The sequence below is a fragment of the Muscardinus avellanarius genome, assembly GCF_963383645.1.
Source record: "Muscardinus avellanarius genome assembly, chromosome: 4".
Taxonomy (NCBI): Eukaryota; Metazoa; Chordata; class Mammalia; order Rodentia; family Gliridae; genus Muscardinus; species Muscardinus avellanarius.
Window position 1 is genome coordinate 9584769 of NC_137789.1, and position 27194 is coordinate 9611962.

The following is a 27194-nucleotide window of genomic DNA, read 5'->3' on the forward strand; positions in this document are numbered from 1 at the left end:
CTAATTGGCAATCTCTGAGAGGTCAGGGTAGGATTCCAGTTCAGCAAAGATATCATTAGGGTTCCTACAGCTCAAGTTGCAGAAGCATGCATTAATCCATAGGACCTGGCGGGAGAAGCTGGGCCCCTCAGGACACTGGAAGGAGACATTGATGGTCTTGGACTTGTAGGGTATGCAGCATCTGTTGTCTTCGCAGACCCCACAGTACTTGGGGCGGTAGGAGCGTGTGCTGACGCAGCCTGCAAGAGTGAAGTTCGTGGGTGTTTCTGGCTGGAACACAGCCAAACACTTCTTCCCCGCCTGCAGAAAAGGAAAGGAGCTTTCAGTTGGAATGCTCAAGAGATGCATGACCACCTGGCTTCCTCCTTGACCCAGTTATCCCATTTCCATTCACTTTACTGCATTTCCAGATTCTCAGCATCTTCCATCAATGAAGGACATCATCAAACACAGAAAGATCCAGCCATGTTACATAGGGCTCAAAAGAGGACCAGAGAAGGGACTGCGTGTGGGATTGCATTCACAGCCTGCAGCCCCCTGGCTCTCCCAAATTTTTGTCCTGCCAGTGCCCATTCATTACATCTCTATCAATAAAGGAAGCCTGGGTAGCTCTCTCAGCCAATCCAGCCCTCGGTTATCAAGGGGTGATGCACTAGGCAAGCAAGATCAATGTCTAACTGCAAGGGATGGGCAGCTGGGCCTGCCGAAGCCCACTGTATCTGGGGTGTTTTTGTTTTGCCGAGATTCTCAGAACTGGGAAAGACCTTAGAATCTTAGAGAGCAACAGCATTCTGACACATGAAGACTGAGGCCCAGAGTTGGGAGGAGATTAGCCACAGCCACAAGCATCTCACAGCAGACAGGCATTTGACTCCAAGGATCCTGAGCCCTGTTCAGAGCTCCTCCTATTACCCTGCATGGCTCTCTTGTCCTGGCCCCACACTACAAAGGCCATCTGGGGACCACAATGTCCTAAATAACTGTTACATCAGGCCTCCCAGGCAGATTTAATTATTCCCACTTTACAAAAGGGTCCCTCAAGGATACCCAGTCACCAGGCTCCTGGGCTTTGTCTGTTTGCTAAGTTTGAGGTGCCCACACCCACTCTGGAACTACCTTGATGTGTGGACGGATGTCCACATCACAGGGCCGCAGGTTGCAGAGACGACTCTCCTGCTCAGGCCAGCACCGGGCGTTGACATTAGAGATCCGAGTTGAGATCCCCAGGCCACAGCTGGTGGAACAGGGGCTCCAGGGGCTGGTGTAGGCTATGCAGTTCTGGTGCCAGGACTCCACGTCACCCACAGCTGCTGAGGATGGAGACCAGCGGTCTGTCAGTCTCCTGCCTCCACCAGCCTCCTGCCTCCCCATCATCACATGGAGATTTGGGGTCCCCAAATCTCAGAGAGAGACAGAAAGGTAGAGAAAGTGACAGAGGCAGCAAGACAGAGAGAACTAGGCTGTCTTCCCATTTAAGGGCAAGGTGTTTTTTTTTTTGTGTGGTACTAGGGATATAACCCAGTGATATTCTACCTCTGAGCTATACCCCCCAGCCCTATTTTTTATTATTTATTTTGAAATAAACACCATCCCCACCTCTGCAGAGATGAGGGTGATTTGGAGGAAGTGTAAAGATGAATTCTTACAATACCCTAGTGCCTAATGCCTCCTCACAGGAATGCGGAGGGGTAGAGGTCAGGAGGCCTGGGCTGCAGTGGGCTCCAGCTGCAGTGTCAGGGTGATAGTGAACTCGAGACAGAGGCAGGCAAACAGCCAGAACTGCGCACAGAAGGAAGCGACAGATGCATGGAAGAGTTCCACCTGGACACAGGCATGTAGGCCTACAAAAAGAGGTAGAGAGGGAAGGTATGGAAAGATAGAGGTAAGGGAAGAGATAGATGATAAACAGATAGATGATAGATAATGGATGGGTAGATGATAGATAGATAAATGGATGGATAGATGATAGAAGAGAGACGGGGAAGAAGAGGAGGAGGAGAGGGAGAGAGAATGGGAGCAAGGGAATAGAACAAAATGTAGAGGGAAAGAGAGGGAGAAATAAAACAGGAGAGAAAAGCAATCTATCCAGGACTGAGAGGAACTAGAAGAGGGAAAACAGGCTCTATGCTCAGTCTTTCACACACAGGAGCGCAGGGGATCTGGGTGAATGGATGTAGGCAGGTAGGAGAGGGAGAGGAAGGGATCTGCCATCAGACAAGAGGAAGCTGAGGTGCTCAAGGGCAGGAGGGCAGGGCTGCTGCTGTGGCTGGATCATCCCTGAGGCCAGAGGAGGGATCGGCCTATGGAATACAAGGCTTTGATTTCTGGGTCAGCTGCCCAGGCAACAGGGCTCTGTACACGCTAGGGGGGAATGGGGTCACTGGGTCACACATAATGGGTCGACAGCCTCTGCCTCCCCCTCCACATGCAGCGATTCTGTGTGACCCCATTGAGGGGAGTTGAGGGGGGCAGCTGTCCTGACATTCCCAGCCTGCTAAGGACCAAGCTTTCCCACCACCTCTCCCATCTCCAGGAACTGCTTCTCCACCTGGGTGATTTTACCCCCCAAAGGCACATTTGGCAACATCTGGAGGTGACTGTCACAACTTGGGGCAAGGGGCTGTACTGTCATCTAATGGGCAGAGGACAGGGAGGCCACTAAGCACTCAACTATACACTGGACAGCTTCCCCCACAAGGAATTCTCCAGTCCAAAGTGTTGCTAGTGCTGAGATTGAGATACCTCACACTATGCAGCCTTAAACAATCTAGTAAAATCGTGATTAAAACAATTACCAATACACTCAGAATGCCCAAACTCAATTGCTATTCTTTCACTCCTGCTTGCTCTTGTCTATCAGCCGGTTTCCTCCAGCAAGGCCCTTGTCCCTTGTCTGCTGCGGCATCAGGTGGATGCTCCTGTTTCCCCCTCTCCTCCCCTCTGCCTCTTTTCTTCTCTTTATCACCCCTCAAAGATCCGCCTCTCCAGACCTCTGCCCCATGGCCTCTGTCTCACTCTTGCATATTATTTCTAGGCTGCCCAAACCTCCATCGGCAGTTCCAAGCAAGTGATCTCTCTCTGCTCCATTGTCCTCCTCCAGCACCGCCCACTTTCCTACACCCTGCCTGGGTCTCCACCTGTCTCTCATGCAGATCCACTTCCCTCTAATTCTGCTCTTTCTCTTATAAGCAATGACAAGCCCCAGGAGTCACCTTCTACTGCATTCTCTCTGTCACCCCATGCATCGGATGGATATCACAACCTTCAGTCCTACTTAAGCAATGCTTCTCGGATTTTCCACTATCTGTATTCCCACTACCCTAGTTCAGATCCTCATTAATCCATCCATATATTCACCTATCTACCTATCCAATCATCCATCCATCCATCCATCCATCTAACCTTCATCCATCCATCCATCTTCTACCCATCCATCTATCAATCCAACCTCCATCCATCCATCCAACCTTCATTTATCCATCCATCTTCTATCCATCCACCCATCCTCCATCCATCCATCCATTCATCTGTCAATTCATCTATACATCCATCCAACCTTTATCCATTCATTCATCTTCCATCCATCCATCAATCTATCCACCCTAAATACATCCATCCATCTATACCAATCCATCCAGCCTTCATCAGTCCATCTATCTATCCATCCATCCATCTAACCTTCATCCATTCATTCATCTTCCATCCATCTATCTACCCTCCACCCATCCATTCATCTATATCCATCCATTCAACCTTCATCCATCCATCCAGCTTCCATCCATTCATCTGCTATCTATTCATTCATCTATCTACCCATCCATCCACCCATTCATCTATATATATACATCCCTCCATCCATCCAACCATCATTCATCCATCCATCTTCCATCCATCTATCCATCCATCCATCCATCCATGTATCTATCCATTCAACCTTCATCCATCCATTAATCCATTCATCTATCTATTCATCCATCATCCATCCATCCATCCATCTTCTACCCAGCAACCATTCATTCATCTATCCATCTATCCATTTAACCCATCTATCCATTTATTTAGCCATCCATCCATCCTCTAACCATCCAGCCATCCATTCATCTACCCACCTATCCAATCATCCATCCATCCATCCATCCTCTATGCCTCCAGGGCCTGTAACCCCCACAGACCCTGCCCACCCACCCGCACCTACCAAAAGCACTGGTGTCACGTAGTGTGGTCTTGCGCAGCCTCCTGGCATCATCCTCGCACACCCACTGTTCGCAGCACTGGCCAGGCACACTCACCCGCCGTGGGTGGCTGCACCAGAGGCGTGGAGGTCGCACGCGGAGGCACAGCGGTGTGCAGCCCACCACGCCGCCAATGCATGTGCAGTTGTACTTGCAGTTGGGCTGGAAGGACTCCCCGTTGTTGTAGCGGACCCCATCCAGGATGCAGCCCACGCCGACCATTGCTGCAAACACAAGCACAGTGGTCGGGGTGGGTGGGCCTGCTCCAGCTGGGGCTGCCTCCTCCCTGGTCCCCATGCAGTTCCCAGGATCCAAGGATCACTCCCTGCAGGAGGGCGGATTGGCCAGACCTATCAAAGGAAGGAGGTGTGACCTGGGCTTGGGCACTGTCTGAAATAAGGGAGTTTGGTGGGACTGAGCCCAGGGAGTGTGGGAACACATTCAGCCTCTGCTGGCATCCATGAGGCCCCAGCACTGGGGTGAGTGGGTCCAGTACCCAGGGCAGACACCCCATCCAGGCAGACTGCTCCAGGTGGAGTCCCCTGCCAAGGGCTACGTACTATCATATACCTGTCCAGAGAGTGCTGGTTCTGAGAATGGCGGATGTCAATCAAATCGGGACACAGAAACTGACTCCCTCCATGCTTACTGATGGAGTGTTCTAGATCATTGGGCCTCAATCCTGGACAAAGTAGACGGCAGCCCTGCCTTTTGAGAGCCTGCTTTGTGGTGTGAGAGCCACTAGCATATCAAATGGGTCATGTTGAATGCCAAGGGTGACAGTCAATGGTGACGTGTGTGTGTGGGGGGGCAGGGAGGGATGTTTGGGAATAAGGGATGGTTACCTTTAAATTAAAATAATGGGGCCACCAGGAAGCTTCAATGAGGTGAGGATGCTTCCACAAAGACCAGCAGGAGGAGGACATGAGCCCACCAGGTGCTGAGCGAGGAGCCTTCCAGGTAAGAGGAGCACCTACCATGGTTGGAAAAGCCTAAGGTAGAAGGGAGCCAGGAGAGGGCAGACAAGGCCAGAGACGACCCCCTTGTAGGCTCAAGAGAAGGTGCAAAGCTGTTTGTTAGGGCTTAGGATGCACTAAGCACACAGTAGGTGCTCAAAAAGTAACTATAGGATAAAGGCTATGAGTTATGCTTCACAAGGATGCTCATGGTGCTGAGCTGAGGACAGAATGAAGATGGATGAAGAGCACGAGGCCACCAGTAACCCAGGTGAACGCCGGCCATGGTGGAACCAGGGAGGGACTCCTGCTTGGAGGAGAGCGCTCTGCTCCAGGATGTATTTGGAAGGTGAGCAGTGAGGACCTGCCGATGGAGAGGTGTGAGGGTGCAATGACTGCTGCTCCTTGCTCAAGGCCTGGAGTGAAGGGTGCGCTGTCCTCGGGGAAGCAGGGAGTGCAGGTTTGGAGGATGGAGCAGGCGTCATGAGATGCGAGATGCTGGGTTGATGTTTGAGTGCCCACATGGTGCTGGCCATACAAGCCCACTTCCAGGGAGAGTTTGGGGGGGCTTCTGGACCAGATGTTGTCCTGGATGGCATGTGCTGCCTTGGGCACAGCATCTGGAAGTTCAGAGTCCCAGGTGCCCAGTGGAGGAGGCTAGACTGAAATCTACAGTCTGCCTTTTCTTCTGTTCTGATCCCTGCTCTTTCCTTTCCTGGGGACTGTTACTCATGACAATCCTCCTTGTATCTAGAAGGTATACCAGATGTCCAAGAGCTGCCCCTGTTGCTGGGCCCTGGGTCACCTCTGTGGCTTGCTCCTAGAATTGTTTCTTATTTCCCCTCCATAGGTGACCATGGCAGCAAGCAGAGTCTCAGGGCTGTGAATCCCTTGGCTGCTTTTCCTGGGAGGTGGTCATCTTGGGGGAGGCTCAGGAGGGCCAGGCGCCAGGGCATACAGACCACCTGATCTTGTGCCAGGTACCGCCTGGCCCATGAGCTTGCCCAGGTTTCAAAAAGACCTTGTCAGGAGAGTTGCTTTCTTCCTCTGCACTCAGGAGAGGGCCCTGAGTGCAGTGATTCATTTGCTCTAAGTCACGCGCTGGGACTCCAACCTGGGGGAGCTGACACCACAGCTCCTTTCTTTTCACCAGACTCAGAAAAGGAGGGGGCAAGAGAAAGAAGAAGAAGGACAGAAGAAGAGGAAACAAGGAGCGAATCCTCCTCGGCTTTGCATTCTAGTCACTCCTGGGTAGGCCCTCTCTGTCTCTCCAGGAGGTGTGTGTGTGTGTGTGTGTGTGTGTGTGTGTGTGTGTGTGTGTGTGAGAGAGAGAGAGAGAGAGAGAGAGAGAGAGAGAGAGAGAGAGAGAGAGAGAGAGAGTATTTTGGGAAGGGTCAGGGAAGTCTATGATGTGTTCTAGACTCTGTGCACAGTGCTCCCCACACTAACTGCTCAGTGGAAGCTGCTGAGAAGCCTTTGAAAAATTCTGATGCCCACCCAGATCATGCTACAGGCTATGAGAGGGGGCCTAGGTCTTAATACTTGTTTTCTTCTAGCCTCAGTATTTTTTTTTTTTTTTTTGCAGTACTAGGGATTGGAACCCAGGGGCATTCAACCTCTAAGCTACACGCCCAGCCCTATTTTTCTATTCTTTATTTTGAAACAGAGTCACACTAAGTTGCGGAGGGCCTAAGTAGCTGAGACTGGCTTTGAACCTGCGATTCTCCTGTCTCAGTCTCCCAAGTACCGGGACTATGAGTGTGTGCCACCACGTTCGACAGCCTCAGTAGTTTTTAATGCTCCCCAGCCAAGATTGAGCACTGCCATTTCTAGAAGATGCCATGGATTCTTTGCAGCCTGGAAAGGGAGGTGGGGCTGAGGAGCTGGCTGCAATGAGCCTGCCCAGTTGGGGCCAGAGGAAGATCAGGGGTGTGGATAACCATGGACAGCCCCATCAGCAGGCTCGGGGACCTCCTCACTCACTTCCTATAATCAAAGGACTCGTTCCTATGTGATGGCCAAGCAGCCACCTCCTCTCCAATCTCAAGTCTAGGCCTGGCCTGCTTAGCTTTCCTCTTACTGAAGGACTTCCAAGAGCTCAGGTCACCTTGCTGCTCCTTAGGCCCGTCCCTCCAGTGTGCGTCATGCTCAGGCCTCCCTGAAACCCACTTAACTATGTCACTCACCTGATTCATTGGTGAACGAATCAGTATACAGATGGGTGGATGGGTGGGTATGCGAGAACTGAGGAGCCCCCATCTTTATTGGGCCCCCTGTTGGTAAATATCATATGTTGGCAAATATCGGGACAAGAAGGGCACAGCTCGACAGCAAGAACAGATTTATTTGGGAGATAAGATTTATTTGGGAGATAAGATGGGCGGAAGAACCTGACTGGGAGAGCGAGTCCACGAGGGTGAGGGGCCCCTGTATTACAGACTAGAGGCTTTTTATGGGGCATTAGGAGGGAGGGATAGTTACACAGTCGTGGCTTTTCCCCATTGGTGGTGGTCTTGACAGGGAGCTGGACAGGTAGGTTTTTGGGCTGGGGGCAGGGAGTGGTTTCCCACCACTGCTGCAGTCCTTTGTTCTCCACCTCCTCCAGCCAGGCCTCACAGTGCCCACACCCCCACCACGTACAGCCGCCCAGCGAGGCCCACACTCTGTCTCCTGTTTCCCTAGAGGAGGGAACTGAGACCTAAAAGGCTAAGTAGCTTTTCCAAAGCCCCGGGGCTAGTTAAGGATGGTGCTGGGATTCCAGCTGTGGTTGTCTGTCTCCAAAAGCCCATCTGAGTTTATCATTTCTTCAGTCCAGACTGGGAGAGAGGGCAGGGTCTGGAATTAGACCTGGTCCCTGCTCTGAGGAGGATCAGGGAAAGGGCTGGGATGGTTTCGAAGGAAAGTAAAACAACGCAAATAATACCAAACAAAGGGCACTGATCACATGCCTTTGTTTGGTCTGGTTTTAGTTTAGTTTTTTTTTTTTTTTTTTTGCATTGCCTTGTTTATTCCTGGATTTCACACAAGGCTGGTTTCATCAAGCTCCTTACATGATGTGCTTGCGGTCACGTAGCCAGCAAGTGGCAGATCCAGGATTTGAAACCCAAGTCTGTGTGCCTGGAAATACTGTGTGTTCCTTCTACCAAACCACACTGCCCTCAGGCCTGACCTGCTGTGTTAAATGCAGTGTTTGTACAACCAAAATAGCCAGACGGTCTAACCAAGAGGTCACGCTCTGCCCATGGGTGTGTTTAGTTTGGCTCACTGAGTGTTTTTTAAAAAAGTTGAATGGGTTGCCAATATTTAAAAACATATATAAGTCTGTATTCTCCCAAAACGGAACAGATTGGGTAAATCCAGGCCGAGTTTTGGGCCTGGCTGCAACAGGCAGTGGCTGTATTTACCAGCCAGTTATCATCCCTTCCTTCCTTCCTCTTTGAGTTATAAGTGCCAATGTAGCAATTACTCATTCTATCACCTGCTTTGTCCTGGCCTAATTACATGAAAATCTTCAGAGACAGATTTAGTTTGGCCTGGGGACTGTCCGCCAGCTGAGCTGGCCATTGCCGAAGGCTCGGCTAGAGAAGTAGCATTCATTTCTTCTTTCTGGCTTAAAGGTGTCATTTATTTATTTATTTATTTATTTATTTATTTATTTATTTATTACTCTGGCCTCTCTCCTTTCTTGTTTTAGCACCTTATAAACTCAGACACGATGGCAGCACTTCTAGAAAACTGTTCAGGAGAACACTAGTGAGTTGTGTGTGTTTATGTGTGTGCACATGTGTGTATGTGTGTGTGTGTTTGTGTATATATGTGCATTATGCATCTAATCCAGTATCCAAATAAGTTTGAAATAAAAAAGCTTTTTTATTATCATAGTTCCTTTTGGAACTCAATAATGGACATGGAGATTTCAAACATTCTGATAAGTTCTGAACATTTGTTTAAACTCATTTATCCCAGAGTCTGCAAACATATGTAACCAGGAGACTTTTGGTAAATGTAAAACCTATTAAGATATTCTTTAGACTATAGTTTTGGTTTGTTTATTTTTTCTAAATAAATGGAAAAGAATACGCAGAGGTTCACCGTGGCAGGGACTAGGAGGCTCTAGTGGTCACAGGCTGGGTCTCATGCAAAGGCATAAGGGTGGGGGATGGGAAGGGTGTTTCCAGGCCCTTGGTGCAGAAGGCAAGCAGGAAAGGCAATCTGGGCTCACGAGACAATATCTGTAAAGCTGTAATGTCTGGTACATGATGAGATCTCAGCACAGCTTTAGGGATTAGTATAATCACTGCAAACTGAATTACTTTTAATGACCTTGAAGGACGGTTATAAAAGGGGAGGGAAACTGTGAGACAGTACTGTATAATTGGAGGTAGCTCTAGCCTAAGGATGATGAGCCATGTTTTTTTTTTTTTTTTTTAACCTGGAGTAGTTATAGGGAAAGGATCGATGAATGGCTGTGTATTAGTCAGTCTTGAACTTCAGTATGCATAGGATTACCTAGGAAATCTATAGGTTTAGATGCCTGTCCCTACTTGCAAAAGATTGAATTCAATAAGTCTGGGCTCAGAAATGGCATTTTTAATCAATGTATCAGATGGTTCTGGGCAGGTTATGTTGCAGATTCTCTTTGAAGTCATTGTTTAGTGGGACTAATAGTGAGTCTCAGGAAAACAAGAAAAACTGGAAGGATAGGGAAGCAAGGACAGTTACTTGCAAAACCCCAAAATACATGACTTGGTATTAAAGTCGAAAAGTAAACCAATGAAAAAACAAGAAAGTGCCATAAATCAATCCTGATAGACATCATAGAACTGCTTGACTTGAAATTGTGTGCATAACTCTCACTGACACCCCACCTCAGGAAATCTAATGTGTTATCAGAGGATAAGGGACTCTATTGTGTGTGATATGTAAGGAGTGTATACAGAGTTATAATTATGGGGAAGTCTTGATCCAACGCTAAAGGAAGAAAGGAGTTCTTGGATTTACAAGCCTCCAGAAGTTAGACTGCTGCGTCATGATGCTGGGTAAACTCTCTTTATCAAGCTGGGTCATTTAATTTTGGTAATGCTTAAAGATTAAAATTTAAAAAATACAAAATCCAGATAAAGACAGGAGGTCAAAGGGTGGTTTTTGGAAAGAAAGAAAGAAACAAACAAACAAAAAGGACAAAAAACCCATTATGGAACACTTGAAGAGCAAACAATGGCAATCTTTTCTTCAAATGTGAGAATATTGTGAAGACCAAATCAAAGCAAAAGAAAAGGCAATTATAAACTCTAGAAAAAACAAAGGGCAACATAAAAACACTGAAACTAGTACACTATCTCATGCTGCAGTGAACAATATTATTCACATAGTCATCATATTATAAATATGGATGATTGTATAACCAAAAATTATGATAATTACATTTGGAAGATAAGAAAGGTGTCAGATAGTATTGAGGACCTAAGCCATCAGCGATCGTATAGAAATATTAACATATTATCCTAAACTGACATATGAAGACAATTAAGATATATCAGAAGGCATGTACTGCCTAGTGGTAACTATAAGATGAAAGGGCTACAGTTAAAAGGACCCTAGTCAGCAGAACATGGCTGGTAGAAGGATGTTTTCAGGCTTCTGGCTTCTGCTACTTCAAGGCTACAGCATTAACTTAACCATATTATTTTAATTTTCAATATGATTAAAATATTTGGATCTCTGCAATGACCTGGTGTTCCCTGGGAGCTGTGGGCACCCATCAAAGGCTCCTACCCACTCATAGAACACAGAGAGACTTAGGCCTTTTTCTAGCGAACATTCTTCTCCGGGGAAGGATGTCTCCAGGAGTAAGAAGTGAGGTTCTGGGGGCAAGAGCGATGTAGGTTTGGCTTTTTCACTGGTAAGACTCTGCTTGACCTCTACCTGTGGGCTGGGCTGACGTGCACCTCTTGTCAAGCTGGTGTTACTAGAGCCTCCCACAAAAATGACCCATCTTGACCAGAAATACCCAAGTCTTACTCAGTACACCCTTCCCTCGGCTTCCCGAAAATGTCTCCACTGTCTTGCCTAAGACTTTCCCTTCAGACCCTTGTTTGTCACACTTATCTGCTTAGGGGAAAGCCCCAATATCCTGCTTAACCCTGATGTAACAACCCCCCTTGGCAACAGTAACCAACACTCCCCCCAGCCTGGCTCTGTAGACTCTCACCTTAACAATCCCTTTGGTAATAGCTCCTTTACCATAGAATCTCTCCTGAAACAACCTATATAAACTTCTAGCCTGTAAGCAGACAACTTTCCTGGAGACTTCCTCCACAGCTTTTATCCCAATAAAGCCTGTTCTGTGGTTGAGCTGTCTCCCATCTCCTTCTTCCCTCTGGCCATTTTTTTGGGGTGGGACTGGAGAAAGGGTTGTGGGTGTGCTGAGGGTGGAGCCTTGGGTGAGAGCTGGGGTACAGGGTAGCTGGAAGGTGCCAAGGATCTCACTTACGTGCACACACTCCTATTGCGTACCTCGGGCTGTCCCCGCTGTAGTCGCAATAGAGGCCCCGGTGGGGGTCGCAGACAGAGGCCTCTGTGCAGTTGTCCCCAAGCTGCTGGGCACATATCTTACAGCACTCACAGCCATCGGTGATGAGGCTAACCCCCAGCGGGCAGCGGGGTGGGGACGGCGGACACTCGCATGGCCACTTGCAGAATTGAGGGCTTGGGGATGTGTCCTCCAGTGGTGCTGGTGTGAACGTCATGGCTGTGGGGGCTGCAGAAAGGGCCTGTGGGGGAAAGGCATGGTGTTCAAAAGGATATCATCAATTTTTTTCCCACCATGCATTTGATAGCCAAGCATCTCTTTTCTTCTCAATAGAACAAATTAGACTGAGGATCCCCAAATCCAGAGAATCTAAATAGATTGCCCAATTTCCACTGATGGTTCAGCACCAAGGCTGGGGTTTGACCTCAGCCCATAATGGTTTCTTTCTTTTTTGATCGTCCCCACATCTCCAGTGGCGGTGAAGTCTCCTAAGGTACAGAGGTGGACGCCCAGGCTTTGGGCTCCTTAAGGTTGCTGATGAACCACTGCTACTATGGGCTCATTTCCAAGATCCCCACACAGAGTCCTTAAGACCTGGCCAAGCCAGATCACCCCTCCTTTCCATTTCTACATTTTGGTACTGAAGGTTGGACCCAGGGCATTCTGCCTCTGAGTTATACCCACAAACTCTCTCCTTTTTAAATTCTAAAACAGTCTCTGTAAGTTTCCCGGGATCTTGCTGAGCTTCTGTGCCTGGCCATAAACCTGCAATCCTCCTGTCCCAGCCTTCCCAGTACTGGGATTACAGATGTGCGCCACTAGGCTGAGCAGAAGACTCCTCTTTAACCCCCAGGGTTGGGCCAGTTGGGCTGTTACTGCTTTTGCCTTCCCCCTGTGTCTCGGGAAGCCTGGCACACAGCAGAGTAGGTGACTGGTCTCTCAGCTCCTTGCAGCTGGCTCTCCCTCCCCGGGAGGTGAGCCACGCTCTGCTGCCAGTGTATGCAGAGGGTTACCTTCGCTCAGCACTCCGGGCGATGCCCACCCTCCCACTGTACCCCTCTTCAACATCCCCATTCCCCTCTCCCAGCCAATGAGTTCATCTCTGCTCTGGCAAATGTGGCAGATGGAGCAATGAAACCTCTGAGAGGAGACATCAGGGCCCCCAAGAGCTGCGCTGCACTGCAGGATGGGCAGATGGGCCCTGGTGTCTGAGCACAGGAGCTACCTGGATTTATGGGAGCCAGTCACCTTCCTGTGCCCTCTGGCTGTCTCCCTGAATCCCACCCAAGACCCTCATCTGCACCGGGGGAGACCAAGGCCGCAGAGGGAGGGAATCATTGAGGTCCAGTGAGGCTTTGAGCCGGCTCCCATCTGCCAGACCAGGGCGTCCCAACTGCAGTCCTGAATTCAGGGATGGGCTTCTGCAGGCAAGGATGTGGCTGCCTGGGCTCCCGGCCGCCCTATCCATTAGGAGCCAGAGACCCAGAGGGGCCCTGCCCTGTGTAATTTATAGGTCTGCATTTCACCCTTAATGTACAGGTCCTGATACTGAGATATTCATACAAATTGTCTTCTTATACATGAAGAGGAAACCGCGAGCCAGAGACACCAACAGGCACATCCAGGATGCTGGGATCCATGTCGCGGCCTAGACATGAGTGCTTCTCCCCACTCTCATTTCTGCACACCTCACTGTTGCTTTATCTGGGATCTTTCATTCACTCAACAAACGTTTTTGCCAAGCTAGCTCATAGCCTCTCTTAAATTTCAGGCATTCAAAGAGAGATCCCATCAGTGCCTGTACTGGGGAGCCCACAGTGCATGGGGAAGAGAGGCAGTAGAGGTGATTTATTGCAATGTGAGGCACCCCAAAGGAGACACAGACACTCTCAGAGCACCAGAGCAGGCGAAGCTGTGCCCCCCACTAGCAGGCACACCTTGTGTGCGGCCGGGAGGACCAGGGCTGCCCTGCAGCCTCGGTCTCACACTTGGTTTTGGACCTGGCTCCCCGAGTGTAACAGCCATTATGCAAAGAATATAGGACCCTGGCAAGGGAACAGGCACACCGAGAGCCAGGACTCCGCTTCCTTGACTATAAGGCTCAGCCAGGGCCATCCCTTTCCTAGCCCAAGTGCTTTGCAGAGGGGTTCCCTTGGTCCAAGGGGCTTCCCTTCTCTATCCCACCCAGTGCCTCTTTCTCTGAGAGCTGCCCCTGGCCCACCCGGAGCCCTGGCTTCCTCTCCAGTCACTCATGTACACCAGTGCACACGCTTCAAGGGCAGTGTGGGGCCCCCTGCTGGCCAGGTTTCTGCATAGCACCTAGCATACTTCAGTCCTTGCTGGGGACAGAGTGGCTTCTCTTTTAGGGCAGAGACAGACATCCAGAGTGGCCAAGTCAAACAGGCCTGCAGGGTATTCCAAGGACCCTCTGAGGGGACCTCGTGGAAGTCCTTGCCATCGGGGAACAAGGAGTTCTCTGGTGAGCTTTAGAGAGTGTCTCCTAGTCAGGCGAGACTCTGGCAGCCTGGGCGTGCCAAGCACTCAGGGACCATTGCCAAGAGGCCCCACGCTGTCAGGACTGCTCTTGGCAGAGAAAATAAAGATGCTATCTCCAGGAAGTTTTCCTGCCTTCTCCACACCAGGCTGAGTTAGGGCCCACCTCCCCACTGGAAGATGACCTTGAAGAGGCCAGGCCAGGCCCCTGTTTCTCTCTCTGTGTCCCAAACAACACCACGATTAGCAGGTCACCCAGGAAGTGATTTGGGAACTGGTGGCTGGGAACTGCTGGCTGAACAGAACCACAGTGTCATTGATACCCAAGATGGTATGTCCTGGACTCCTCCTCTCGAGAGGACTGTTTGGGAGTCAAGAAAAGAACATTGGAAGGCTGGGTATGGTGGTACACAATTGTAATCCTAGCATTTGGGAGGCTAAGACAGGAGGATCACGGTTTGTGGACAGACTCAGCTCTTTAGTGAAGCCCTTTGCAACTCAGTCAGACCTTGTTTCAAAAAAAGAATTTAAAAATAGGGCTGGGGGTGTAGCTCGGAGGTAGAATGCCCCTGGGTTCCATCCCCAGTACCACAACAAAAAGAATAAAATAAAATAAGAGAACAGTGGACCTGGCATAGTCGGATGGAGGCCTTGGACAAGGTCCTTCTGAGCCTCAGTGTCCCCATCTGAGATGGGGTGCAGTAACACCCATGCTAGGAGCTTTTGCGGGGGTGGGGAGCTGAAGGCTTAGTGGTTGGGAGCACTAGAGCACTGTACTACACAGACACTCAAGGCACTGGGTGTCCTGGACATGGGGCTGGCTGCAATGGCTGGACGCTGGTGGCTGCCCTTTCCTACAGGCTCTCCAGGAGGAAGCCTCCTAGATCCCTAGATCCCTAGATCCCACCCAAGGAACTGGCTACAGAAAGGCCTTCCTGCGACAAGGGAAGCCCCCTCAGCAACCCTGGCACTGTGGCCTGGGCTGTGGGCACTTGCTGGCTGAGCCTTTGCTGTTGGCGCCATCTAGTGGCCAAAGGCTCCTTGGCCAGCCAAGAAGCAGGCCTTTGACCACAGCTGTGTGTGGGAGAAGCCCAGCTCGCTGAGGACCAGGTTTGGTAGGTGACCCCCTGAGACCTGCTGGCTTGCCCAGCATGATGTTCAGGGCGCGGGGCTGCAGAACATCAGAGGCCTAGACTCCTGACAGTCCTGATTTCCCCCTTGGCGTCCACACAGGAAAACAGGGGTGCAGGGAAATTGTACCTGGAGGTGTTGCTTAAGCTGGGGAGGTATCCTTGGACTTCAATCCACGTGACTCACTGAACACTGCCAGGTGCCAGTTTAGGGCATGGATGGAAGGGACCAAGGGGCCTAGAGGCCTCTCCTGGCCAGCTGATGCCTCACTAGGCCATGAACAGAACCCGATGGCTACCATCCAGGGTGCTGCGCGCTCTAATGATGGAGTCCATGCACCTTGTGCTCTAATGATGGAGTCCATGCACCTTGTGCTCTAATGATGAAGTCCATGCACCTTGTGCTCTAATGATGAAGTCCATGCACCTTGTGCTCTAATGATGGAGTCCATGCACCTGGTGCTCTAATGATGGAGTCCATGCACCTGGTGCTCTAATGATGGAGTCCATCCACCTGGTGCTCTAATGATGGAGTCCATCCACCTGGTGTTCTAATGATGGAGTCTATCCACCTTTTCCCTCATGCTCCCTTTAATGTGTTCACTCAACACATCTCCACTCACCTTTTACTTTGAGCTGGGCACTGCCCTAGGTGTTTAGGGTGTAGTGGGGGAACTAAAGGACCTGTTGGGGTGGGGGATGGAGGAGGACCAGATGTGTGTGTGGAGCTGGAGGGGCGTGTGGGGGAGGTGGCATGGGTGCATGGATCTGGAAGGGGCCACAGAGTATGGCCGTGAAAGGATGGGGGGACCCGCTGGTGGAGCAGAGGGTGCAAAGACCCCGAGATGGCGGCGATGTGGGCCACAGAGCAGGGGCTAGGGGAAGAGGCGGGGCGAGGCCCAGCATAGGTTGGGCAGAGACAGGAGGCCTTGGAGGGTGGCTGCATGCTGGGGGTTCCTGGGCGGCACAGGAAGGAAGGTGTCAGTGCCGTGCTGTGGAATGGGACCCGCTGGATGGTCTGGAGGGACTTTCCCAGGAGAATGACAGGGGTAGATTTGGGCTTTGGAGACACCTTGGCCCCTGCTCCTGTGACTCTGGAGTCCCCCTTCTGGGCCCATTTCCTCCTCTGTCAATGACATTCTCACAGCTCTTCTCCCTCTAAGAAATAGTGAGAGCCGGCTGGCTCCTGGACCCTCCCAGTCAACCACCATCGCAACCCGTCACCCCGAGGACACGATGCACTGATCTGGCACTGGCCTCAGTCCTTCTGGCCATCCCATTTTGTCTTCTACCCAAGGGCTGGTATCGCCATTCCCATTTTCCAGATCAGTAAAGCAACTCGACCACCACCAACATCTAGAACATGCCAGAACTTGGATTCAAACCCAAGTCTGCTTGGGTTCCTACGATTGCTCATGAGAGGGAATTTTCTAAGGGAAGAAACTGGCTAAAAGGTCGTGAGGACTCCGTCAGTGGAGGCAGTCGAGAAGCAGCTGGCAGTGTGCTGAGAGACTGAGCGAGTTAAGGTCCGTTTCCCGGACTCACCCGGAGAGCCGAGAGGGAGGGAACGCAGGCCGCACACCTCTTTTCCTAGGTGCACAAACACAGGGGTCCTTAACGTCCCCACAGCTGGCATTTGTGGAGCAGTCACTGCCTATGGCAGGCTATGCATATACTATCTCGCGGCAGGCTATGCATATACTATCTCGCCTCGCCACCCCAGCCTGCTAATCTTCCTCGGAGCCATGAGGCCCAGGGAGGCTAAGTGACCTGTCTCGTGGGCAGCCAGGAACGAAACCAAACGGTGCCCCGTCCGCCCCATCACACTCAGCGCCGGTCCTGGGCTGTGCTCACCCTCAGCCTGTGTCTTCACTTGTGAAAGGTGCCACATCCTCCCACAGCCCTGCTGAGCAGCTGCGAGTGTCTCCACCTCACAGATGTGGAAACTGAGGCTCAGAGAGCTGAAACAACTTGTTCCAGGTCTCGTAGCTGGGAGGTGGTGTATGGCCCCGCAGGGTCCTTGACTATAATCATTCATTCCTGCCCCTTCACTCATCCCTCCACCTGTCCATCTAAGCATCTCCTAGTCCGCTATATACACCTGGTACTCAGATGAGCAAGGTGGCCCTCCCCTGCTGGGAGAGTTATAATGGGATGAAGTCGAGCTCAAGCTGCCAAGGGGCCCCAGGAAAGGACAAAAGAGCCATACATGGGAATTTCTGGGTGAGGTTTCTCTTCCCATCTTCCTGGAGCCCAGCCCCGGGCCTGGTACACCTGGGCAGGTGCTCAGGGAACAGTACCACGTTCCTTTGGGAGGCTATTCCTAGAATCTCCACGAGGGGGCAGGCTTGAGGCAGGAACAGCCATTGCCATACTGGGGCTTTCAGCAAAGGAGTACCCTGCCTGGCAGTAGTTTCTACTGAGGACTTGGCTGGAAAGAGAGGCCCTGGGGGGGAGAGGAAGGTGCAGACTGGGCCTGGGCCTGGAACCTGGGGCTCAGCTCTGCGCACATGCTCTGCTCACCACTTGGCTCTGAGGTTTCTGGTGCAGAACCCAGCGGGTACAGAGGATGGACGCCTGTGCCTTGGCATATCTATGTGGGGCTGCCCTCCTCAGACCACCTTCTCAAGGGGCTTCGAGCTCCTGGGCGGGAGCCTGGGCCTTTCTCCCAGCTCAACGGGTCCAGGAATGTGGGAGAATTTTTGAAATTTTTTTTTACTATTTTGTCAACATGCCACTTTGTGAGCTCGTGGCAGGGAACATCGACTTGTAAGGAGAGGCAGGAAGCCAGGTTTCTTTGCACATAATGAGCATTCATTCGTACACACGTTCATTCCTTGGCCAGATGTACACAAACATTTAGAAGTGTCCAAGTACAAAGCTCAGTCCTGAGGACAGAGCCCGAGAGGGCCACACCTCTGTGGGGACAGGGGTGGAGAAAGCAACAGGCAGTGTAGACCACAGGCCCAAGTCCACACACAGCCATGCCATGCTGCACCGTGGCCCTTGTGCAAGGACCCATCATGGCATTATACTTTAAGAATTTGAGGAAAACCACAATAACTGCTAACATGCATAATTATTGTAGTTATATATTTTTCCCATAAATATATAAGCACATAATACATATGTAAGTATCTATTATGCATTGACTATGTAAGTTACATAATATATTACATATATTATATGTAGTTTTATGTACATATGTACAAACTTAAAATGTGTTAATGCTGTGTTAGAGATGATGTGAACATATTCTCAAAGTTGGGAGAATGCTATAATGAACCCACGCTCCTATCACCAGTTGTGGTAATTATCAACTCTGTCAAGCTTCTTGTTCTTCTTGTCTTTCTTTCCAGATGAAGAAATTGAGGCTCAGGGATTCTTGAAAGCAGAGTCTGCAGAGAGCTGGACTCCTGACTTCTACTTCTGTGCTCAAAAGCAAAGCCCAGAAGCCAATACTTGCTGCTCAGTCCTCTGGGCAATCAGGTGTGGGGTGTCTAGCCAGATAAACTCCTTTGCTCCCTACCCAGTAGAAGCCCCCATGACATGCCCCCGTGTCCTTACCCTGTACACAATCTGCCCAGCCCACACCGGCCTTGTTCTGGCCTCATGGATCCCCTCACTCCACGAGTGTGCCCTGAGCTCTGTGGTGCCGGCACAGACAGAGGCACACCAGACCAGGAAGAGGGACAGCAGCGGGGACCCAGCGTGTGCAAAGGCCCATGGGTTGGCGAGATGGTGGTGGTAGGGCATGGGCCTTGCAGGAGGGAAGGGCGGCCCATCTTGGTATCACCTAGGGCTATGTTTCCCTTCGTGGACACCCGCAGGGGAATGCCACAGCCCTGCCTGGGGGAAGCCACAGAAGGCTTCCTGGAGGGCTGGCAGGGAGGGTGACTTCCATTTCCTGAAACAGAGGAGGTTGGGAAGGGCATTCTAGTGGAGGGAACAGTGTTGGTATGTGTTGTGAGTCCTGGGGAGAACTCAGGAAGCCAGAAAGAGGTGACCCAGGGCCAGAATCAGCCGGAAATCGGCTTGGGCAGAGGAGCAGGTAAAGGGCCCAAGAAGCACCAGATGGTGGAACCAGGGCCAGCGAACCTGCTGGGGGCTTCTTGGTCTTATAAGGACACCATGGGCCAGAAACCAGGGGCTCAGTTGGCAGATTGACGAGGAAAACTTGGATCAAGAGAACACTTTTGGAAACCTAGAAGGAAGTGAGGAAGCAGATCTGAAAGGACACCCCTGATGAGGGGACACACCTCTTGGGGCATAAAGCCCAATGATAACTCTTTCCAGAGAATTCCTGCCTGCAGCCACATTGCATTCCCCTGTAAAACCATCTCCCGCAAGCCTGCAGGGTGCTAGTGATAAGTTGGGTCCCTCCCCCACGTGATCTCAGCAGCGGGAACAGAAGGCAGAATCCTGGAAGCCAAAAGTGGAGATATCACGAGACTCCAGGTGCCCACGAGACTCCAGGTGCCTCCAGACTCCAAACATCGCGAGACTACAGATATTGCAAGAGAACTGGCATGCCTATAAAACATCAGTGCCTTCTATCCACCACGTGACTCAGCCAGCCAATCAGGACAATGCGCAACTCTCCAGACGTGTGGCCTGTCCGTCCCTTTCCCCCCACCCCAGCCGGCTGACTCTCCAGAGGGGCCGGGTCCGAATAAAGCATCGGTCTCTGATAACCTGGTTGGTGTTTTTACCTCCCTGCTAAACTCCCTAACTCTATTTTCATCCATTCCGCTAGATGGTGGATCCCTTCAACCGGCTACTGAGTGGGCTCAGGACTGTGTGGTGGCTCCTGCTAGAGGCAGGCTGAGGGACTAGTTCAAGCCCTCTTTTATTTTTATGTGTGTGTGTGGTACTGGGGATGGAACCCAGAAGCATTCTACCTCCAAGCTACACCCCAAATCCAATTTTTATTATTTATTTTGAAGCACAATCTCACTAAGTTGCAGAAAGCCTCACTAAGTAGCTGAGTCTGCCTGTGAACCACGATCCTCTGTCTCACCCTCCAAAATGCACCACCATGCCTGGCTTGTTTCTTTAAAACAAGAAAATGAGCACAGAAAGGGCAAGTGCTCACCTAAAGTCGCAAAGCAAGGAGCTATCCCCCATGGCTTCTCAGCTACTCAGCCCCGTGTGCGTTCTGCCCCATTGCAGGGTTAGAATCTCTGCTTTCTCAAAGTGTCTGTACCCTAGATCTCCACAGCCCTCTCTGGGGCCTGGGCAGGCTAATGCAGGCATCCCCTCTCTTCACTCCCAGACTCCTAGTTAGCTCCTGGAAGGGTAAGAGAGAGCCCTTCCCTTCTCTTCCTTCCTTTGAGCCTGGGCTCTGGGCTCCTCTCACTCACTCCCTAGCCCCCACCAGGGTGTAAAAGACCCACAGCAGAAGGCCCCAGCCAGCCTGGACTTGCCTGCAGATGGGAGACCTTGGGTGGGCGGCCTGATCTTATCGCCTTCCTGGAATGTCCATTATTCAGGCTGTGAGAGGCCTGGTTTCTTCTCCCCATTATATTTTCCTTCCTCCCTCCACTTCTCTTTTCTTTTCTGGAGTGGAGGAGGAGGAGTCTTAGCCGATTAATATCAGGGTGTCAGCAACAGGGGAGAGACTGCTCTATCCAATTTGCTGGTCTTTGAAATACAGAGCACATAGGAATCATTGAGGGCTGCCTAGTATTCAGGTAACTGGACTCTTCCCTAAGGATTCAGATTCAGGGCCCCAGAATTAGTGCTTTCCCCATCCCTGCAGCCTTCTAAGTCCTTAGTATACCCCTCTCTGCTAGCATAAAAATCTGTCTCCAGCAGCAAACTTCTATGGGAGAACAGGACAGACACCTCACACCACAGCTCTGGGAAGTAGAAGTGACTGGCACTCATATGGACTGTTGATTCAGGAGACAAGCAAATGGATGGGCTGTGAAAGCACAGCAAGTGTTAAGGTCACCCTTGACTGTTTATGAGACAGACTCACCTACAGGGACCCTCACTATTGCTACCGCCATCACCTTCATTATCACCTCCACCTCTACTGCCTTCATCATCACCATCACCATCATCATCACCATCACCATCCCTATCACAACCACCTCCATCACTATCACCACCACCATCACCATCACCACCACCACCTCCAACACCATCATCACCACCACCTCCAACACCATCATCACCACCATCAACATCACCATCACCACCATCATCACCACCACCATCTCCAACACCATCATCACCATCACTACCACCGCCTCCAACACCATCATCACCACCATCACCATCACCACCACCATCACCATCACCATCACCACCACCACCTCCAACACCATCATCACCACCATCACCATCACCACCACCACCACCATCATCACTACCACCATCTCCAACACCATCATCACCAACATCACCATCACTACCACCACCTCCAACACCATCATCATCACCATCACCACCATCAACAAACACTACCACCACCACCACCTCCATCACCACCACCACCACCTCCATCACCATCATCAACACCTTCATCACCATCACCACCACCACCTTCAATACTACTGTCATCACAACCACCACCTCCAACACTGTCATCATCACAACCATCACCATCATCAACATTTCCATTACCATCACCACCACAATCACCATTATCATCGCCATCACCATCACCACCACCACCATCATCACTACCACCACCTCCAACATTATCATCATCATCCACCACCACCTCCATCATCACCACCACCAACTCATCACCACCACCACCACCACCATTATCATCACTACCACCTCCATCACCATCATCAGCACCTTCATCACCATCATTACCTTTATCACCAGCATCACTATCTCCATCACCACCACCAACAAAAACAACACTACTGCCTTCATCCCACCATCACTATCATTATCACTATCATCGCCATAACCACTATCATATTTTCGTGTGTGTGGAACTGAAAATGGAACTCAGGAGCATTCTACCTCTGACCTACACCTCCAGCCCTATTTTTTATTCTTTATTTTGAAACAGGGTCTCACTGAGTTGCAAAGGGCCTCACTAAGTAGCTAAGGCTGGCAGTGAACCATGTTCCTCCTGTCTCAGCCTCCCAAATGCTGGGATTACAAATGTGAGCCCAACTTCCATAACTACTATCATTATTACCATTATCACTATCATCACCATAACCACCAATATCACCTTTACCACCAGTATCATCGTTATCAACGTGATCATCACCATCATCATCACTGCCACTACCACTATTTATCTTTACCATTACCATCATCACCATCACCACCACCACCACCATCACCATCATCACCACCATGACCATCACTACCACCATTAGTATTCCTTTCCTCCACATGATACCCAAGGGTGTTTGCTGACTGCCCCTAATATGCTGGGGAGCTGGCTAAGATATGGAAACCTTAGAATCTTTTTAGGAGACAACCCAGCACTAAGCCCAAGGCAGCTGGCCAATTACGCTGGAGCCTTTGTCCTTAAAATCCTTGCAAACCTAATGCTGACACTTTTCTGCACATGGTGCATCTACTCAGGTTGGGGTCCCCAGTTCAACTGCAGAGACACAGAGAAAGTGTTCCCATGGGTACTTTCTCTCCACCTCAGTCTTTACTCCTTCCAGCAAGCCCCAGAAGTTAGTGTGACTCTATCCCTTTCTACAAGGAAAAGTTGGCTCACGGTGACTTTTCCAAGGGCCTCCAGCAGGTGGACAGAGCATAAAAATGGGATTAGAACCCTCCACGATTTTCCCTCCACCTGACACCAACCTCCCTGCATACTCCTTGTCTCCAAGCCAACAACACAAGCCAAAGATGGGGTTTTCATTTCCAAGTAGCCATACGAAGAGCAAAAAGCAAAAGGTAGATTTTGTGCAATAGTATATTTCATTTAACCCAGTATCGACTGAAAATATTATCATTTCAATTTGGAGTCAATACATCAAGCGAGGCTATTCCAGTCTCGTGTTCAACACCAGAGCTGAGCGCACAGCTCACCTGTGGCCAGCCACACTTCAGCTGCTCCACGGGCTCCCACTGCAGGTGGCTCCTGAGTGCGTGGCGCTGGTCTAGACCATGCTGCTGTCTCGCCTCTTCCCTGTGTGCGATTCCAAACATGCTGAGCGCCAACGATGCCGTGCCCGGGGCAGAGTGAACACTTGAGTAGTACTTGCCTTTGTTGTATGCCACCAGGTGTGTTGAGCTGGTGGAAGATGGTGAGCCTCCCTACCCTGCATGGCTTCTGGAACTATGATCCATATCTTTCCTGGCCGTGCCTGGCTCTGGTCCCAGTCCTGTCTACTTCTCTGGCCCTCCTCCCCAAGGACCGCTCAGCATGTGGACGAGCACCACTCTGCTGCTGTAGATGGCCCAGGCTTCAGGAAGGCCCCGGGTCTCTGTGTGCACCTGGGCAAAGGCAGCCTGGAGTGTTCAGCTGCTTGTCAGTAGGTAGCACTTTCCCTAGGACCCCCAGCAGGTGTGTGGGGTTGCCGATGAGCCAAAGGTACTTGCAGCTATGGGTGCTGCATTGGCTTCCGAGGGGTAGCAGAGGGTGGCCCACTCCTGAACCCTCTCCCTTCCCTGCCATTCCCAGGGGTGTGCCCTTCAACCCCATCGCTGCCCACTCAAGTTGGGCACGCCAATCCTGGCTGAGCAGAGCAGGGCTTCAAGGAGCCAAAGGGACTCTAGGAAGGGCCTGGGTGGTCTTAAACACTCACCTCAGCCCAATGCTGCCCAAGAGGCAGGGGGAAGGTGAGTGGCCTGTGCATTCTGTTTTCCAAAGGAGATATTTTGCCTTATAGCCAGGGCCGTGCTATTCTGAAGTTGATTTGGGGAGTGGAAATGAGTGTGTGTTCCACGCACAGGAACGAGGGTTATACGCTCAGATGCACAGTGTCCACACATGCACAGCCAGATATACCAGCCTGTATTGCTGATGGGGAGACAGGGTTCACCTGTGCACAGACCTGTTGTCTGCCGAGCATGTCTCCCACAGCACTTGTTCATCCAGTGCCACCCTCCTGAGACTCTGCCACCTGCTCATGCTCAGCCACAGGGTGCTCGATGGGGACAGGGTCACTGGCCCCAATTAAGACGTCCCAGAGTGCAGAGGGAACTGTGGAAACTGACAGCCATCAGTGGCTCCGGCACCCCAGGCTCTCTGCTGGATGACTTCACGCTGCTGTATCCCATTCCAGCCTGTGAGTGGGTGTCACCCTCCCTACTGGCCTGAAACTCTGTTGGGCAGGAACTACATGCATCCCTCTCTGCACAAGTCCTCAGAGCAGAGAAGCAGAAGCTGCTCTGCAGAGAGCTGGACCTAAGTTCAAGCACTAGCGCCAAGCATGGCTAGCTGTGTGACCTTGGGCAAATCACTTTTCTGAGCTTCAGTCATTGCATCTATGAAGAAGGATGAATATCTCCTTAACTTCAGTGCTGTTGTAGGACTTTAGGAGGTGTTGGATGCTAATTGACTCATCATCAGTGAAGGTCGGTGCACTGAGATGGGCATCATGTCCAGCCATGCTTCTGGTGTTGGGTGTGGTACTCACTAGTGCTCACGGCCTGTGGACCCTTTCTCTTAGCAGAGAGTGGGCATTCAGTAAATGTCAAAAGAGGAAAAGAGTAAAGAGATTTAAAAAAAGGTCAAATCTATAATATACCTTTATCATATACAAAGTTCCCAAATTCATTGGCTGTGTGTGTGTGTGTGTGTGTGTGTGTGTGTGTGTGTGTTACTGAGGAGTTACACCTCCCAGCCCCATTTCATTTTTTATTTTTTAAACAAGATCTCACTAGGTTGATGAGAGTCTCACTATTTGCTGAGGCTGTCGTCGAACCTACAATCCTCCTGCCTCAGCCTCCCAAGTACCGGGATGACAGGCATGCGCCACCAGGCCCAGCTTCACTTGGCTATCTTTCTGAGGCCACTATCAGCCCCGTCCTGGTTGACCTTTTCTGGCTGGTAACTTTCTCGGCCACAGGCTCTGTATACTATGCTTTGAGCGGATGGCAAAGTCTCCCTGGCAGCCCTACTTCCTCAAAGTTTTCTTGGCAATTCTCACATTCCTTTCCTTCCATATAGACATTTCTAATCATTTTTTCCACTAAATCCCTTTGGGGCCCTGATTGGACTTGCATTCCCTCCACAGGCTAACTCAGGAGGGTGCTATGCATGGAATCTGACTGCAGAGCCAGGCGCTGGTTTCTGGGTGGAGACCTGCTCCATACCATTCTGGTATCACGTGCCCACATGGCAGGCTTTCATGAAGGATTCTCTGAGAACTTGGATGAGTGCTGAGTCTTTGCCCTGGGAGCCCCTGAAGCTCTAGTGAGTGTGGGGGCAGGCAGCGTGGGTCCTAGGCAGGAGCTGCAGGGAGCAGAGAGCCCCGAGCTCCCCATGCAGCCTGCTCTCTGGGACCCTGAGCCCTCAGCTCTGTTCTCCACAGCCCTCAGTCCTGGTTGTTCTGGGAAGGTGGCCGGGCTCTGGAGTGCTTAGTTGTTCCCTCAAACTTCTGCCCTCTCTGTGCTCAAAGTTCAGCCACCCCCAAATTTTCACCCCTTCTCCATCCACTCCCGGCCCTCCCAGGCATGGCAGCCTGCCAGCCAGCACACCAGAAAGAGCACCGCTGTACCTACAGCCTGAAAAAAAGGCTAGCCTGGCTTCCCTGGGGGCTCCAGCCTGGAAGAAATGCAGTTTTCCCTATCTAGGAAAGTTATGGATGAAAGGTCAGGATTTGGCATCAAAGATCTGTGCGTGATCCTGGCCACTTACTCACTGTGAGACCCGGGCTAAGTCCCTCGCTTGCCCTGAGTCCCCGTTTCTTTCACACATAGATGGAGCCAGTATCTTTCTTGTGGGGTGCTCTAGCAGCTGTGCATCCAGGACCTCCAGGCCACAAAGTGGATGCACCCTGCCATTCTTGCACACACCAGGAGCCCCAAGGGACTCCCTGCGCCTCCTTCCCAGGGGACACCAGTTCTCTGCCCAGAAGCCAGAGACTGTGAGCTCGCAGGAAGTCACTCAACCCTGAGCCTCAGTTTCCTGATCTGTTGGTGGACATGTCCACTTGAAGAAAGCTCTAGGATCGCCCCGCAGCCCTGGCACAGGCCCAGCCGAGGCTTCTTGTATCCAGCAGCTCCCCAGCTGCCCACCCCTGCCCTACCCGCCCACACCGGCCTCAGGGGCTGGGTTTGTGTTGCCACGTGGGCCCTTGGCTCTTGGGAGGTGCAGGGCGCTGCCCTTCCCCCCAGGTGTCTGGGATGCAGGTGGCAGAGACAGCCCTCAGGATGCTCGTGGGCTTCCCGGGAGAGACCCACACATATGCGCTCACTCTGTGAACCAACCTGGAACCCCCTCGCCTGGCTGCTCCAGGAGCAGCTCTGTTGAAAGTGGATGCTTCCCTTCCCAACTTTTCTTGGTGTTTTCCAACTCCCCACCTGGCCAGATCTCTAGCCCTGAGAGCAGGGAGCTGTGGCACCCAAAGTCTTCAGAAGCCCCCGAGCAAGTTCTTCTCTTTACTCTACCGGGGCAGGGCGAGTAAGCAGCATCAGGTCACACCGCCAGCCTGGCCCGGCAAGGTCCAGATCCCGGCACCTTGGCTGGCTCCTCTTTAAGGCTCTTTTTTCCCTTGGCCATGCCCCCTAAGCGGGCACCCCTCGCATTCTAGCCTTCCCCTGCCCCGAGCCCCCCGACAGGGCCGGTGGGAAGGGAGCCATTCCCTCTCGGAGCCCCTCTGTGAGGACTCACCGTGGTCAGGAGGAAGCCAGCTGCTGCTGCTACCGACACTGCTGCCAGCGTCCAGGGCAGGAGCCAACTCAT

The 27194-nt window shown here is 51.3% G+C and overlaps 1 protein-coding gene across 3 annotated transcripts; it reads right to left on the reverse strand.

Moving 5' to 3' along the window:
- Nucleotides 1–27194, reverse strand: CCN4 (cellular communication network factor 4; the record flags this gene model as incomplete). Of its 3 annotated transcripts, XM_080695120.1 has the most annotated exons (5): nt 1–300; nt 1117–1310; nt 4196–4456; nt 11682–11961; nt 27123–27194. In XM_080695120.1, the coding sequence occupies 5 exons, from the start codon at nt 27192–27194 to the stop codon at nt 1–3; spliced, it is 1107 nt and encodes a 368-aa protein (XP_080551246.1). The 3 variants fall into 3 exon arrangements, with proteins under 3 accessions (XP_080551246.1, XP_080551247.1, XP_080551248.1); XM_080695121.1 differs by lacking the exon at nt 4196–4456; XM_080695122.1 differs by lacking the exons at nt 1117–1310; nt 4196–4456; nt 11682–11961.